The sequence below is a fragment of the Asterias rubens genome, chromosome 7 (assembly GCF_902459465.1).
Source record: "Asterias rubens chromosome 7, eAstRub1.3, whole genome shotgun sequence".
In the NCBI taxonomy this organism is placed as follows: Eukaryota; Metazoa; Echinodermata; class Asteroidea; order Forcipulatida; family Asteriidae; genus Asterias; species Asterias rubens.
The window spans coordinates 2,842,876-2,860,410 of record NC_047068.1 but is presented as its reverse complement, the minus strand read 5'-3'; the positions used below and the strand labels follow the sequence as shown (position 1 = coordinate 2,860,410).

General features: G+C 41.1%; 2 protein-coding genes across 2 annotated transcripts; both read left to right on the top strand.

The window, feature by feature from the left end:
- The first annotated feature begins 7,645 nt into the window (after nt 1–7,645).
- On the top strand, nt 7,646–8,920 carry LOC117292342. The gene has a single exon (XM_033774366.1). The coding sequence runs from the start codon at nt 7,646–7,648 to the stop codon at nt 8,918–8,920; it is 1,275 nt and encodes a 424-aa protein (XP_033630257.1).
- LOC117292341 lies at nt 8,917–10,596 on the top strand. The gene has a single exon (XM_033774365.1). It carries the CDS (start codon nt 8,917–8,919, stop codon nt 10,594–10,596), a length of 1,680 nt encoding a protein of 559 aa, XP_033630256.1.
- Nucleotides 10,597–17,535: the final 6,939 nt, after the last annotated feature.

The window sequence follows — 17,535 nt, the reverse complement described above, 5'->3', positions numbered from 1 at the left end:
TCATTGCCAGGATTCGAACTGGGGACCTCCAATTCTGAAGTCGAGAAATCTACCACTTGACCAATCCGATCCACAGAAAAAGCTAGGAAAAATCTCATTCATAAATATCCGCATCTCCTATCATTTTGAAAGTGTCAAATGTAAACAAAACAACATTGACATCAATGCCCAGGATTCGAACTGGGGACCTCCGATTCTAATGTCGAGAAATCTACCACTTGACCAATCCGATCCACAGAAAAACCTAGGAAAATTCTCATTTCATAAATATCGGCATCCCCTTTCATGTTGAAAATGTCAAATGTAAACAAAACAACATTGATATCAATGTCCAGGTTTCGAACTGGGGAACTCCGATTCTGAAGTCGAGAATTCTACCGCTAGACCAATTCGATCCACAGAAAAACATAGAAAAAACCTCATTGATAAATAGTCGCATCCCGTATCATTTTGAAAATGTCAACCGAAACAAAACAACATTGACATCATTGCCCAGGATTCGAACTGGGTACCTCCGATTCTGATGTCGAGAAATCTACCGCTTGACCAATCCGATCCACAGAAAAACGTAGGAAAATATTACAGATATGCATTCTCTATCAATATTTAAATTGTCAGACGTAAAAAAAAAAATTGACATCATGTTCTAGGACTCGAACTGGTGAAGTCCGATTCTTAAGTCGAGAAATCTACCACTTGACCAATCCGATCCAAAAAAAAACCTAGGAAAAAATCTTCATTCATAAAGAGTCCGCAACTCCTATCATTTTGAAATGTTAAACCTGTAAACAAACAACATTGACATCAATTGCCCAGGATTCGAAGGTGGGGACCTCCGATTCGAAGTCGAAGAAATCTACCGCTGGAACCTATCCGATCCACAGAAAAAGCATTGGGAAACATCTGTTGCATAAATATCCGAATCGGTCGTATTATTTGAAAATTCAAATGAAACGAAAACAAACATGGATAGCAATGCTCCAGGATTCGAAACTGGGAGACCTCCGATTCTGAAGTTCGAGAAATCTACCAGCTAGGACCAATCCGATCAACAGAACAACATAGAAAAAATTCTCATTCATTAAATAAGCCGGCAATCTCTATCATTTTGAAAATGTCAAATGTAAACAAAACAACATTGACATCAATGCCCAGGATTCGAACTGGGGACCTCCGATTCTGATGTCGAGAAATCTACCGCTTGACCAATCCGATCCACAGAAAAACATAGGAAAAATCTTATTTATAAATATCCGCATCTCCTATTATTTTGAAAATGTCAAATGTAAACAAAACAACATTGACATCAATGCCCAGGATTCGAACTGGGGACCTCCGATTCTGAAGTTGAGAAATCTACCACTTGACCAATCCGATCCACAGAAAAACCTAGAAAATTCTCATTTATATATATCGGCATCCTCTATCATTTTGAAAATGTCAAATGTAAACAAAACAACATTGACATCAATGCCCAGGATTCGAACTGGGGACCTCCGATCCTGATGTCAAGAATCTACCGCTTGACCAATCCGATCCACAGAAAAACCTAGGAAAAAATCATTTATAAATCCCCGCATCTCCTATCATTTTGAAAATGTCAAATGTAAACAAAACAACATGGATATCACTGCCGAGGATTCGAACTGGGGACGTTCGATTCTAAAGTCGAGAAATCTACCGCTAGACCAATCCGATCCACAGAAAAACCTAGGACAAATCTCATTCATAAATACCCGAATCCCCTATCATTTTGAAAATGTCAACCGAAATAAAACAACACTGATATCAATGCCCAGGATTCGAACTCCGATTCTGAAGTCGAGAATTCTACCGCTAGACCAATTCGATCCACAGAAAAACATAGAAAAAACCTCATTGATAAATAGTCGCATCCCGTATCATTTTGAAAATGTCAACCGAAACAAAACAACATTGACATCATTGCCCAGGATTCGAACTGGGGACCTCCGATTCGAAAGTCGAGAAATCTACCGCTTGACCAATCCGATCCACAGACAAACGTGGGAAAATATTACAGATATCCATTCTCTATCAATATTTAAATTGTCAGATGTAAAAAAAATATTGACATCATGTTCTAGGATTCGAACTGGGGACCTGCGATTCCTAAGTCGAGAAATCTACCACTTGACCAATCCGATCCACAGAAAAACCTAGGAAAATTCTTATTCATAATTATCCGCATCTCCTATTATTTTGAAAATGTCAAATGTAAACAAAACAACATTGACATCAATGCCCAGGATTCGAACTGGGGACCTCCGATTCTGAAGTCGAGAAATCTACCACTTGACCAATCCGATTACCAGAAAAAGCTAGGAAAAATCTCATTCATAAATATCCGCATCTCCTATCATTTTGAAAATGTCAAATGTAAACAAAACAACATGGATATCACTGCCGAGGATTCGAACTGGGGACGTTCGATTCTAAAGTCGAGAAATCTACCGCTAGACCAATCCGATCCACAGAAAAACCTAGGACAAATCTCATTCATAAATACCCGAATCCCCTATCATTTTGAAAATGTCAACCGAAATAAAACAACACTGATATCAATGCCCAGGATTCGAACTCCGATTCTGAAGTCGAGAATTCTACCGCTAGACCAATTCGATCCACAGAAAAACATAGAAAAAACCTCATTGATAAATAGTCGCATCCCGTATCATTTTGAAAATGTCAACCGAAACAAAACAACATTGACATCATTGCCCAGGATTCGAACTGGGGACCTCCGATTCGAAAGTCGAGAAATCTACCGCTTGACCAATCCGATCCACAGACAAAAGTGGGAAAATATTACAGATATGCATTCTCTATCAATATTTAAATTGTCAGATGTAAAAAAAATATTGACATCATGTTCTAGGATTCGAACTGGGGACCTGCGATTCCTAAGTCGAGAAATCTACCACTTGACCAATCCGATCCACAGAAAAACCTAGGAAAATTCTTATTCATAATTATCCGCATCTCCTATTATTTTGAAAATGTCAAATGTAAACAAAACAACATTGACATCAATGCCCAGGATTCGAACTGGGGACCTCCGATTCTGAAGTCGAGAAATCTACCACTTGACCAATCCGATTACCAGAAAAAGCTAGGAAAAATCTCATTCATAAATATCCGCATCTCCTATCATTTTGAAAATGTCAAATGTAAACAAAACAACATGGACATCACTGCCGAGGATTCGAACTGGGGACCTCCGATTCTAAAGTCGAGAAATCTACCGCTTGACCACTCCGATCCACAGAAAAACCTAGGAAAAATCTATTTCATAAATACCCGAATCCCCTATCATTTTGAAAATGTCAACCGAAATAAAACAACACTGATATCAATGCCCAGGACTCGAACTGGTGAAGTCCGATTCTGAAGTCGAGAATTCTACCGCTAGACCAATCCGATCCATAGAAAAACCTGGGAAAAATCTCATTCATAAATAGTCGCATCCCCTATCATTTTGAAAATGTAAACCGAAACAAAACAACATTGACATTATTGCCCAGGATTCGAACTGGGGACCTCCGATTCGAAAGTCAAGAAATCAACCGCTTAACCTATCCGATCCACAGAGACATCTAGGAAAAATCTCATTCATAAATATCCGAATCCCCTATCATTTTGAAAATGTCAACCGAAATAAAACAACATTGATATCAATGCCCAGGTTTCGAACTGGGGAACTCCGATTCGGAAGTCGAGAATTCTACCGCTAGACCAATTCGATCCACAGAAAAACATAGAAAAAACCTCATTGATAAATAGTCGCATCCCGTATCATTTCGAAAATGTCAACCGAACAAAACAACATTGACATCATTGCCCAGGATTCGAACTGGGGACCTCCGATTCGAAAGTCGAGAAATCTACCGCTTGACCAATCCGATCCACAGAAAAACCTAGGAAAAATCTCATTAATAAATATCCGCATCTCCTATCATTTTGAAAATGTCACCCGAAACCAAACAACATTGGTATCATATCCCTGGATTCGAACTGGGGACCTCCGATTCTAAAGTCGAGAAATCTACCGCTAGACCAATCCGATCCACAGAAAAACCTAGGAAAAATCTCATTCATAAATACCCGAATCCCCTATCATTTTGAAAATGTCAACCGAAATAAAACAACACTGATATCAATGCCCAGGATTCGAACTGGTGAACTCCGATTCTGAAGTCGAGAATTTTACCGCTAGACCAATCCGATCCACAGAAAAACCTGGGAAAAATCTCATTCATAAATAGTCGCATCCCCTATCATTTTGAAAATGTAAACCGAAACAAAACAACATTGACATTATTGCCCAGGATTCGAACTGGGGACCTCCGATTCGAAAGTCGAGAAATCTACCGCTTAACCTATCCGATCCATAGAGACATCTAGGAAAAATCTCATTCATAAATACCCGAATCCCCTATCATTTTGAAAATGTCACCCGAAATAAAACAACATTGATATCACTGCCCAGGTTTCGAACTGGGGAACTCCGATTCTGAAGTCGAGAATTCTACCGCCAGACCAATTCGATCCACAGAAAAACATAAAAAAAATCTCAGTTATGAATAGTCGCATCCCGTATCATTTTGAAAATGTCAACCGAAACAAAACAACATTGACATCATTGCCCAGGATTCGAACTGGGGACCTCCGATTCGAAAGTCGAGAAATCTACCGCTTGACAAATCCGATCCACAGAAAAACGTGGGAAAATATTACAGACATGCATTCTCTATCAATATTTAAATTGTCAGATGTAAACAGAATATTGACATCATGTTCTAGGATTCGATCGGGGGACCTCCGAATCTGATGTCGAGAAATCTACCGCTTGACCAAATCCGATCCATAGAAAAAGCTAGGAAAAATCTCATTCATAAATGACCGAATCCCCGATCATTTTGAAAATGTCAAATGTAAACATGACAACATTGACATCTGTAAGATTGCATCATCTTACTTTGCTTCTTTGTTTCCTTAACTATGGTTTATTTGTATACCGCCCTCAATTGTTGAGATTAGCTTTCTTAAGTTCAATAGTTGTTTATTGTTTCACATGGCATGTTTACACTGAATAACCTAGGTACTACTATAGTTTGCCACATCATCTTTGTTCTAACCATACATTTGATACTACAAGAAGTTATTTACAAGTGCTCATAAAGATTCCTGTGATTATTGCCTTTTATTGGATGCAGAACAGTGTAAGTTAATTTTGTTTTCTTTTATATTAAAGCTGGATTGTTAGTTTGTTAAGTATAATCTGAGAGAAGAGCAGCAGAGATAATTAAAGGACTATTTTGGATTGCTAATTGATATGCATTTACAAAGGAATTTTCACTGTGGATTTGCTGTTAGACTTTTCATTAAAGGGGTTTATTTAAAGGAGCAGTTTGATTTAAGTTTCACTAAGTTTCATTAAGAATTGATTAAGGTTTATACTTAGACATTGTATTTTTTCATACATGTAGATTTCGAACCGCTGAACAGTGATGTAATGTCTCCTGAGAATTACAATAAAGGTGTTTGAAAACGTTTGAAGTTCAAGAGTGACGCACGCAGAATCTTACATTCGAAATACTTGCCACTGGGTGCAGCCAGACAGTAGCTTCACCCCCTGATGATTTGCTGAGGCAAGAGAAAGAGAGTAACCAGGTGAGACCGTTTCAATTTAACTAACCCCGGGCTAGATGGGAAGAAACCATACAAGTCTTCATCTTTCGACATGGCCAGTGCTAAGACGAAGAAGATGAGAGGTCTTGCGAAGGGACGATTCACTAGAATATGTCATTCCATTGACACCGCAATCACGCAGAGAAAGCCCCTAGAGTATGTCAACATGTTGGCATCGGATTTGAAGTCGGCATGTGACACTGTCTACGCCAAGCATGAAGATTTCATTCTGCACACTGACGGTGAAGAAGATGAGGATTTCGAACATAGAAGAGAGATACGATGAGATCAGAGAGATGATTATGCACTACAAGATCCACGCCCAGAAAGATGAGACAGATGCCTCCAAACTAGAACAGACACAACTTGAGAGCGAGGCTAAGCAAATGTCACTGCACAAGGCGAGAAATCTAAGAGACGTTCACGAGGCGGATCTTCGTCAACTTTGTAAGGGTATTACGTCATACATCGAGAACGAGTCAGTTGATGCAGTGAAGACTGGGAAGATAGAGTTTAAGCAATTAATGGAAGATACCAAAGCAGCTCACATGCAGTACGTCATGATGTTACCAGCGGACGAGTTTGAAAGTGAAAATACATGGCTTCTACCAATTCGTGAATCCTACTACAAAGTAAGTGAAGCAATCGGCAAACTCCTAGATTGTCATGGATCTTCTTCATCCCCAGCTCATCATGGGAAGAAATCAACAAGTGGGTTCCATATAGAGAAGATGCGTCTACCAGTCTTCGATGGTGACGTCAGAAATTACCCAAGATTTCGTTCAGATTTCAAAAAATTCATCCAACCTGAGACCACAGTAGATCAGTCTGCTTTTGTTCTGCGCAGGTCTTTGGGTGAGAAGCCGCTCCAAGTGATTGGCGCTATTGACGATGATGTCAACGAAATTTGGACGAGGTTGGATGAGCGGTATGGGGATCCCATCAAGATGGCGGACTCCATTATGCGAGATTTCAAGAAAATAAAGCCAGTTAGGGATGGAGACGACAGGCGGTTTGTGGAATTAGTCGACGTTTTTGAGAGAAGTTACAACGATCTCACAAAGGTTGGAATGGAGAGAGAGATTTCCAATACTAGAGTAGTTGGAGATATAGAGCGGAGACTACCCCCCATAGTGAGAAGAGAGTGGTCCAGCTCCCTTTATGACGACAAATCCGAAGTGGATCGCTCCGACAGGTTTCCAGCTCTTCTTCAATTCTTAGTAAAGGAAAAGAAGAGTGTCGAGTACGAGTTGTCTGATATTAGAAGTCTCGCTACTCATAGCAGCTCTCCAAGAGCAACAGTGAAGACCACAGACGTCAAGGAGAAACATGAGGCCACAAAGCGAGATGTAATTAAGAAGTGTCTCCTTCACATTGATGGTAACCACGCAACACCGAATATTCATGGGCAAATCAGTTCCAGAAAGAGCGCAGATCGTGAGAGAAAAGGGAGCATGTTACTGTTGTCTGAATCGTGGACACAGAATAACGGATTGCAGAAAGAAGAAGAAGTGTAATGTCATCAATTGTACTCGCACTCACCATCCAACACTGCACAACAGCCAGCAAGTTGCCGAACAGACCCAAACCTCCACAGTCAATAACCACACTGTGGCAACATCAAGATCCAATGACGCATGTCTCCTGCAATTGATGAAGATCAAGGTTGGCCCAACCCACATGAACGTGCTATGGGATGGTTGCGCTACATCTTCCCTTGTCACCATCACGTCAGCTAAAGCAGCAGGCTTGAGAGGTACCCCCATCAAGGTGTCTATAACAAAGGTGGGCGGAGTGACAGAAGAGATTGACCGTTTCCGTTACTCTGTGCCTCTTACTGACAGACAGGGCTACATTGTGCACATCTTAGCCTACAGGATTGACCGCATCACTGCAGACATAGAGAATATCAACACACAGTGTTGTGGGACTCTTCATGGGCGTAAGCCGGGAGCAGATTGAGCGCCCCAGGGGCCAAGTAGACCTCCTCATCGGGTTTGAATATGCAGGGTACCACCCAATAAGACTACAAGCTGTAGACCACTTGCTTGTCCTGGAGAATAGATTCGGTAGATGTTTGGGAGGCACTCATCCAGCCATTACTGAGAGAACCAGACGAATCCTTGCCGCTACAGCAATGATCCACTATGTGTCCACTTGCAGCCTAGACCAATTCATGACGTTGGAGAGCATGGGAGTGGAGTGTAACCCAAGATGTGGGAACTGTAGATGTGGTAAATGTCCCATCGGGTCCAAAGACTACACTTTGAAGGAAGAGCGTGAACTTGCACTAATTGATCAGAATCTCGTCTTTCAAGGATCTCATTGGGAAGCAGCTTATCCCTGGATTAAGGATCCTGCTAATCTACCAGACAACAGACACGTTGCATTTGCCACGCTGAGAGCCCTAGAGCGACGGCTGGAGCGTGACCCCACCAAGGCGCAAGTGTACGACGCACAGATGAAAGACATGATAGATCGAGGCGTCGCCCGAGCAATCCCCAAGGAAGAAATGGCTTCGTATAAGGGACCGATCCACTACATAGCCCATCACGAAGTCCTGAAGCCAGACAGCAAGAGCACCCCAGTCAGGATTGTATTCAATAGCAGTGCCAACAACAAAGGACATATCCTCAACGACTACTGGGCTAAAGGTCCAGACATGATGAACTCTCTCCTGGGAGTACTCCTTCGATTTCGAGAGAACGAGGTAGCTTTGGTTGGTGATATCCGCAAGATGTATCACAGCGTCTTTACCACATTGAAGGACCAACACTGCCACAGATTTCTCTGGAGAGGAATGCGGACCGGCGAGGATCCAAAGACATACTGCATGAAAGTTGTCAACATGGGCGACCGGCCATCAGCCACCATCGCCACTGTGGCACTGAAGAAGACTGCTGAGCTTGGCAAAGACAAATTCCCCGAAGCCGCAAGCACGATCCAGCAGAATGTTTACGTTGATGATATCCTCGAGTCTGTGCCAACACTAAACAAAGCCCGGATCCATGCACAAGAGATTGACCAACTGATCAAGCCAGGAAATTTCTTCCTAAACAAATGGGTGTTCTCTGGAGGACTCGACAAAGATGATGAAGAATGGCCTAGCAAGGAAAACAGTGAGAAGGTTCTTGGCATTTCATGGAACCCAAAGAGAGATGTTTTCCACTTCATCACACGGATCAATTTCGCACAAAAAAAAAAAAGATGAGACAAGGCCCTGACCTGAGAGGCGATCAAATCCCTTCAGAAATACCATCCGTACTCACCAAGAGAATGTGCCTGAGCCAGGTCAAAGGAATATATGATCCACTGGGATTGGTCGCACCCTTCACCATCAAGGCGAAAATACTACTAAGGAAGATGTGGGGGATAAAACTTGACTGGGATGATCCGATGCCCGAAAACATGAGGAAAGACTGGATCGAGTTCTTTAAGGAGCTGTTTGAGTTTGCTGATATTACATTCCAACGATGCATCAAACCAGAAGGAGTCGACTCACAGACAAAGCCAACCCTGATTGTTTTTTCCGATGGTTCTGAACAAGCATTTGGGACGGTAGCCTACATTCGCTGGATGCTGAATGATGGCAGATACGTATCAAATTTAGTAGCAAGCAAGAGCCGCATTGCGCCCATCGAAGTAGCCAGCTTTGTTAGACTAGAACTGAGTGGAGCTGTCCTCAACAAACGACTCACATGCTTCATCAAGAAAGAAATGCGATTACAGTTCGACAGAGAGTTTCACATCGTCGACAGCGAGATTGTGAGATCGATGATTCAGAAACAGAGCTATGGGTTTAAGACGTTCGTCGCTACCCGAATTGGCGAAATACAAGAGGCGACAGAACCAGAGGATTGGTGGTGGTGTAAAGGTGAACTGAACGTTGCTGACCTGATCACAAGAGGAAAAACTTCATATGAGATTGGTCCCGAGAGCACATGGCAGCGAGGGCCAACTTTTCTGCAACGACCCATAGAAGAATGGCCAATCCAACAAAGCTGCTCAGAAGGCAACCTTCCAGAACGGGCCAAGATTATAATGGTTGCCGATGCACGAGAAGCCGATACACTAGCCAACAGAATTGATGTCAGTAGATACAGTAGCTACAACAAGCTCTTGAGGGTAACTGCCAGGATTCTTGCCATCTACGACAACAAGAACTTCTCCAGTGCGACCAAGGTCCTTTCCGCAGAAGATATACAGCGAGCAGAACTTTTCTGGATCAAGGAGTGTCAGAAACCGATAATGAAGACACTGAATGACGACAAAGTGACTTTTGATAAGATGTACGCCAAACTGTGCCCCCAGGTCAGAGATGATGGCGTCATTGTTGTGGGAGCCAGAGCAGGAAGATACGTACACTTCAGCTACAACAAACAGGAAGTTCCCCTCCTTCTCTATCGTCACCCTTTCTCCAAGCTGTATGCTGTACATGTACATAATAGAGGCCACCCAGGAGTTCAGACAACAGTCTCCAAGATTCGTTCAAAATTTTGGATCATCAATCTATACAAGATGGCGAAGAGTATCCGTCACCACTGTGTGCCTTGCAGAAGACAAGAGAAGGACATGGTCGGTCAGAAGATGGGAGATCTACCGTTGGCGCGACTAAAGCCATCACCACCCTGGAGCTATGTTGGAGTAGATTTGTTTGGGCCGTTCACAACTCGTGGAGAGGTCAATAAGAGAGCTCGAGGCAAAGCGTATGGCGTTATCTTAAACTGTTTCACTACGCGAGCAGTGCACATAGATCTTGCAGTTGACTACAGCTCGACTGGATTTCTACAAGTCCATGCCATCGGGAACCAGATTCTTCAGTTTCATGAGCTACAAACCGTTTTCTATGAAGTAGCCAACCTAGTGAACGAGAGGCCGATTGGATGACATCCAACTGATCCGGAAGACGGAGTTTGTCTTTGTCCGAACAATCTCCTTCTTGGACAAGCCACAGGAAGAGTACCCAGCGGACCATGGAGAGAAACTAACAACCCTAGACATCGACTTGAATTCGTGCAGAACATCATCAAGGCATACTGGATGAAGTGGACCAGAGACTACTTCCCATCTCTCATCGTGAGGCAGAAATGGCATCACCAGAGAAGGAGCATGCTGAAGGGCGACGTAGTGCTGGTACAGGACAGTAACGCTATTCGCGGGAATTGGAGAATGGGAATTGTGGATGAGGTAGACCCGGATGAAGCTGGTAACGTGAGGAATGTGCAGGTCAAGCTGAAAACTCCAGATATGGCTGATCAATGCCGAAGTGCGAACTACACTCTCATCCGAAGAGCTGTGCAGAGGTTGATAGTTCTTGTTCCCGTTGACCGCGATGTGATTGACTAAGTGAACTATTTAACTGTATTGATATTGTTGGTGGGTGGAGTGTAAGATTGCATCATCTTACTTTGCTTCTTTGTTTCCTTAACTATGGTTTATTTGTATACCGCCCTCAATTGTTGAGATTAGCTTTCTTAAGTTCAATAATCTGGTTCTAATTGTTTATTGTTTCACATGGCATGTTTACACTGAATAACCTAGGTACTACTATAGTTTGCCACATCATCTTTGTTCTAACCATACATTTGATACTACAAGAAGTTATTTACAAGTGCTCATAAAGATTCCTGTGATTATTGCCTTTTATTGGATGCAGAACAGTGTAAGTTAATTTTGTTTTCTTTTATATTAAAGCTGGATTGTTAGTTTGTTAAGTATAATCTGAGAGAAGAGCAGCAGAGATAATTAAAGGACTATTTTGGATTGCTAATTGATATGCATTTACAAAGGAATTTTCACTGTGGATTTGCTGCTAGACTTTTCATTAAAGGGGTTTATTTAAAGGAGCAGTTTGATTTAAGTTTCACTAAGTTTCATTAAGATTTGATTAAGGTTTATACTTAGACATTGTATTTTTTCATACATGTAGATTTCGAACCGCTGAACAGTGATGTAATGTCTCCTGAGAATTACAATAAAGGTGTTTGAAAACGTTTGAAGTTCAAGAGTGACGCACGCAGAATCTTACAACATCACTGCCCAGGATTCGAACTGGGGACCTCCGATTCTGAAGTCGAGAAATCTACAACTTGACCAATCCGATCCACAGAAAAACCTAGGAAAAATCTCGTTTATAAATATCCGAATCCCCGATCATTTTGGAAATGTCAAATGTAAACAAAACAACATGGACATCACTGCCGAGGATTCGAACGGGGACCTCCGATTCTGAAGTCGAGAAATCTACCACTTGACCGAATCGATCCACAGCAAAACCTAGGAAAAATATCGTTTATAAATATCCAAATCCCCGATCATTTTGAAAATGTCAAATGTAAACAAAACAACATTGATATCATTGCCCTGGATTCGAACTGGGGACCTGCGATTCTTAAGTCGAGAAATGTACCACTTGACCAATCCGATCCACAGAAAAACCTAGGAAAATTCTCATTCATAAATATCCGCATCTCCTATCATTTTGAAAATGTCAAATGTAAACAAAACAACATTGACATCAATGCCCAGGATTCGAACTGGGGACCTCCGATTCTGATGTTGAGAAATCTACCGCTTGACCAATCCGATCCACAGAAAAACATGGGAAAAATCTTATTCATAAATATCCGCATCTCCTATCATTTTGAAAATGTCAAATGTAAACAAAACAACATTGACATCAATGCCCAGGATTCGAACTGGGGACCTCCGATTCTGATGTCGAGAAATCTACCGCTTGACCAATCCGATCCACAGAAAAACCTAGGAAAAATCTCATTAATAAATATCCGCATCTCCTATCATTTTGAAAATGTCACCCGAAACAAAACAACATTGGTATCATATCCCTGGCTTCGAACTGGGGACCTCCAATTCTAAAATCGAGAAATCTACCGCTAGACCAATCCGATCCACAGAAAAACCTAGGAAAAAATCATTTATAAATAGTCGCTTCCCCTATCATTTTGAAAATGTTAACCGAAACAAAACAACATTGACATTATTGCCCAGGATTCGAACTGGGGACCTCCGATTCGAAAGTCGAGAAATCTACCGCTTAACCTATCCGATCCACAAAGACATCTAGGAAAAATCTCATTCAAAAATACCCGTATCCCCTATCATTTTGAAAATGTAAACCGAAACAAAACAACATTGACATTATTGCCCAGGATTCGACCTGGGCACCTCCGATTCTGAAGTCCAGAAAACTACCGCTAGACCAATCTGATCCACAGAAAAACTCGATTCCTGGGCAATGATGTCAATGTTGTTTTTCAAAACGGTAGGGGATGCGAGTATTTATAAATGAGATTTTTCCTAGGTTTTCCTGTGGATCGGATTGGTCAAGCGGTAGATTTCTCGACATCAGAATCGGAGGTCCCCAGTTCGAATCCTGGGCAATGATATCAAGGTTGTTCATTCATTCATTCATTCATAATTGGTTTATTATTTTAAAAACAAATTCCCATGGCGACCGGAGGTCGAATTACAGGAAAATATACAGAGATTAAAAAATAAGAAAAAAACACACTATTTCACATTATTTAAGAAATAATTGATTAAGGAGAGACAAATATTTACAATGTATAAAATAAATTGTTCTGAAAGTTGCGGGGAAAAAAAAAACCTGGATAAAAAAATATTGCTGGCACAGTCAAAGGGCGCATAAAAAGCTGCATTCTATTGCAATTCAGTTGTTAAAAAGGCGTGTGAGGTGAGGGAGAGGGCTCTTTCTATAGCGCTCTGTTCGGCATTTAAACTGACCCAGAAGTCCGGAGTTCCTAAGTTGGTACCCACTATGTTTTGTTTACATTTGACATTTTCAAAATGTTAAGGGATGCGACTATTTATAACTGAGATTTTTCCAAGGTTTTTTGTGGATCGGATTGGTCTAGCGGTAGATTTCTCGACTTCAGAATCGGAGGTCCCCAGTTCGAATCCTGGGCAATGATATCAACGTTGTTTTTTTACATTTGACATTTTCAAAATGATAGGGGATGTAGATATTTATAACTGAGATTTTCCAAGGTTTTCTGTGGATCGGATTGGTCAAGCGGTAGATTTCTCGACTTCAGAATCAGAGGTCCCCCGATCGAATCCTAGAACATGATGTCAATATTTTTTTTACATCTGACAATTTAAATATTGATAGAAAATGCATATCTGTAATATTTTCCCACGTTTTTCTGTGGATCGGATTTGTCAAGCGGTAGATTTCTCGACTTTCGAATCGGAGGTCCCCAGTTCGAATCCTGGGCAATGATGTCAATGTTGTTTTGTTTCGGTTGACATTTTCAAAATGATAGGGGATGCGACTATTTATCGATGAGACTTTTCCTAGGTTTTTCTGTGGATCGAATGGGTCTAGCGGTAGAATTCTCGACTTCAGAATCGGAGCTCCTCAGTTCGAATCCTGGGCATTGATATCAATGTTGTTTTATTTCAGTTGACATTTACAAAATGATAAGGGATTCTGGTATTTATAAATGAGATTTTTCCTAGATGTTTCTGTGGATTGGATTGGTCTAGCGGTAGTTTTCTGGACTTCAGAATCGGAGGTGCCCAGGTCGAATCCTGGGCAATAATGTCAATGTTGTTTTGTTTCGGTTTACATTTTCAAAATGATAGGGGATACGGGTATTTTTGAATGAGATTTTTCCTAGATGTCTTTGTGGATCGGATAGGTTAAGCGGTAGATTTCTCGATTTTCGAATCGGAGGTCCCCAGTTCGAATCCTGGGCAATAATGTCAATGCTGTTTTGTTTCGGTTTACATTTTTAAAATGATAGGGGAAGCGACTATTTATAAATGATTTTTTCCTAGGTTTTTCTGTGGATCGGATTGGTCTAGCGGTAGATTTCTCGATTTTAGAATTGGAGGTCCCCAGTTCGAAGCCAGGGATATGATACCAATGTTGTTTCGTTTCGGGTGACATTTTCAAAATGATAGGAGATGCGGATATTTATTAATGAGATTTTTCCTAGGTTTTTGTGTGATCGGATTGGTCAAGCGGTAGATTTCTCGACATCAGAATCGGAGGTCCCCAGTTCGAATCCTGGACATTGATGTCAATGTTGTTTTGTTTACATTTGACATTTTCAAAATGATAGGAGATGCGGATATTTATGAAATAGATTTTTCCTAGGTTTTTCTGTGGATCGGATTGGTCAAGCGGTAGATTTCTCAACATCAGAATCGGAGGTCCCCAGTTCGAATCCTGAGCATTGATGTCAATGTTGTTTTGTTTACATTTGTCATTTTCAAAATGATAGGAGATGCGGATATTTATGAATGAGAATTTTCCTAGGTTTTTCTGTGGATCGGATTGGTCAAGTGGTACATTTCTCGACTTTAGAATCGCAGGTCCCCAGTTCGAATCCAGGGCAATGATATCAATGTTGTTTTGTTTACATTTGACATTTTCAAAATGATCGGGGATTCGGATATTTATAAACGAGATTTTTCCTAGGTTTTGCTGTGGATCGATTCGGTCAAGTGGTAGATTTCTCGACTTCAGAATCGGAGGTCCCCGTTCGAATCCTCGGCAGTGATGTCCATGTTGTTTTGTTTACATTTGACATTTCCAAAATGATCGGGGATTCGGATATTTATAAACGAGATTTAATAATATAAAAATCCCCGATCATTTTAAAAATGTCAACAGAAACAAAACAACATTGACATCACTGCTCAGGATTCGAACTGGGGACCTCAATTCTGAAGTCCATAAATCTACCGCAAGACCTATCCGATCTACAGAAAAACCTAGGAAAAATCTCATTGATAAATATCCGCATCTCCTATCACTTTAAAATTGTCAACCGAAACAAAACAACATTGATATCATTGCCCAGCATTCGAACTGGGGACCTCGGATTCTGAAGTCGAGAAATCTACCACTACACCAATCCGATCCACAGAAAACCTTGGAATGATCTCGGTTATAAATATCCACATCCCCCTATCATTTTGAAAATGTCAAAACAACATTGATATCATTGCCCAGGTTCGAACTTTGGACCTCCGATTCTAAAGTTGAGAAATCTACCGCTTGACCAATCCGATCCACAAACAAGCTAGGAAAAATCTCATTCATAAATAGTCGCACCCACTATTATTTTGCAAATGTCAACCGAAACAAAACAACATTGATATCAATGCCCAGGATTCGAACTGGGGACCTCCGATTCTGAAGTCGAGAAATCTACCGCTAGACCAATCCGAGCCACAGAAAACCTGGGAATAATCTCAGTTATAAATATCCACATCCCCCTTTCATTTTGAAAGTGTCAATATGTAAACAGACCTCCGATTCTTATGTCGAGAAATCTACCGCTTGACCAATCCGATCAACAAAAAAACCTAGGAAACAACTCATTTATAAATAGTCGCATCCCCTATCAATTTGAAAATGTCAACCGAAACAAAACAACATTGATATCAATGCCCAGGATTCGAATTGGGGAACTCCGATTCAGAAGTCGAGCATTCTACCGCTAGACCAATTCGATCCACAGAAAAACCTAAGAAAAATCTCATTAATAAATACTCGCATCCCCTATCGTTTTGAAAATGTCAACAGTAACAAAACAACATTGATATCATTGCCCAGGATTCGAACTGGGGACCTCCGATTCTGATGTCGAGAAATCTACCGCTTGACCAATCCGATCCATAGAAAAAGCTAGGAAAAATCTCATTCATAAATATCCGAATCCCCGATCATTTTGAAAATGTCAAATGTAAACAAAACAACATTGACATCACTGCCCAGGATTCGAACTGGGGACCTCCGATTCTGAAGTGGAGAAATCTACCACTTGACCAATCCGATCCACAGAAAAACCTAGGAAAATTCTCATTTATAAATATCGGCATCCCCTTTCATGTTGAAAATGTCAAATGTAAACAAAACAACATTGATATCATTGCCCAGGATTCGAACTGGGGACCTCCGATTCTGAAGTCGAGAAATCTACGGCTAGACCAATCCGATCCACAGAAAAACATAGAAAAAATCTCATTCATAAATATCCGCATCTCCTATCATTTTGAAAATGTCAAATGTAAACAAAACAACATTGACATCAATGCCCAGGATTCGAACTGGGGACCTCCGATTCTGAAGTCGAGAAATCTAACACTTGACCGAATGGATCCACAGCAAAACCTAGGAAAAATCTCGTTTATAAATATCCGAATCCCCGATCATTTTGGAAATGTCAAATGTAAACAAAACAACATGGACATCACTGCCGAGGATTCGAACTGGGGACCTCCGATTCTAAAGTCGAGAAATCTACCGCTTGACCAATCCGATCCACAGAAAAACCTAGGAAAAATCTCATTCATAAATATCCGAATCCCCGATCATTTTGAAAATGTCAAATGTAAACAAAACAACATTGACATCACTGCCCAGGATTCGAACTGGGGACCTCCGATTCTGAAGTGGAGAAATCTACCACTTGACCAATCCGATCCACAGAAAAACCTAGGAAAAATCTCATTCATAAATATCCGCATCTCCTATCATTTTGAAAATGTCAAATGTAAACAAAACAACATTGACATCAATGCCCAGGATTCGAACTGGGGACCTCCGATTCTGAAGTCGAGAAATCTAACACTTGACCGAATCGATCCACAGCAAAACCTAGGAAAAATCTCGTTTAAATCACTCTCCAAATCGGAACAAGCACAATCTCAATTTGTCCGGTCCAAACCACAAACACAGCCGATACAGCAAAAGAGCTTTGGTCCGACTCCAACCGAGGCCCCACCATCAACTCTTACTTCTCAACAAGTAAAAACCAACACTGA

What these genes read in the sequence shown, in the direction of transcription:
- LOC117292342 (XM_033774366.1), top strand. Translation starts at nt 7,646, where the DNA reads ATGGGCGTAAGCCGGGAGCAGATTGAGCGCCCCAGGGGCCAAGTAGAC.
- LOC117292341 (XM_033774365.1), top strand. Translation starts at nt 8,917, where the DNA reads ATGAGACAAGGCCCTGACCTGAGAGGCGATCAAATCCCTTCAGAAATA.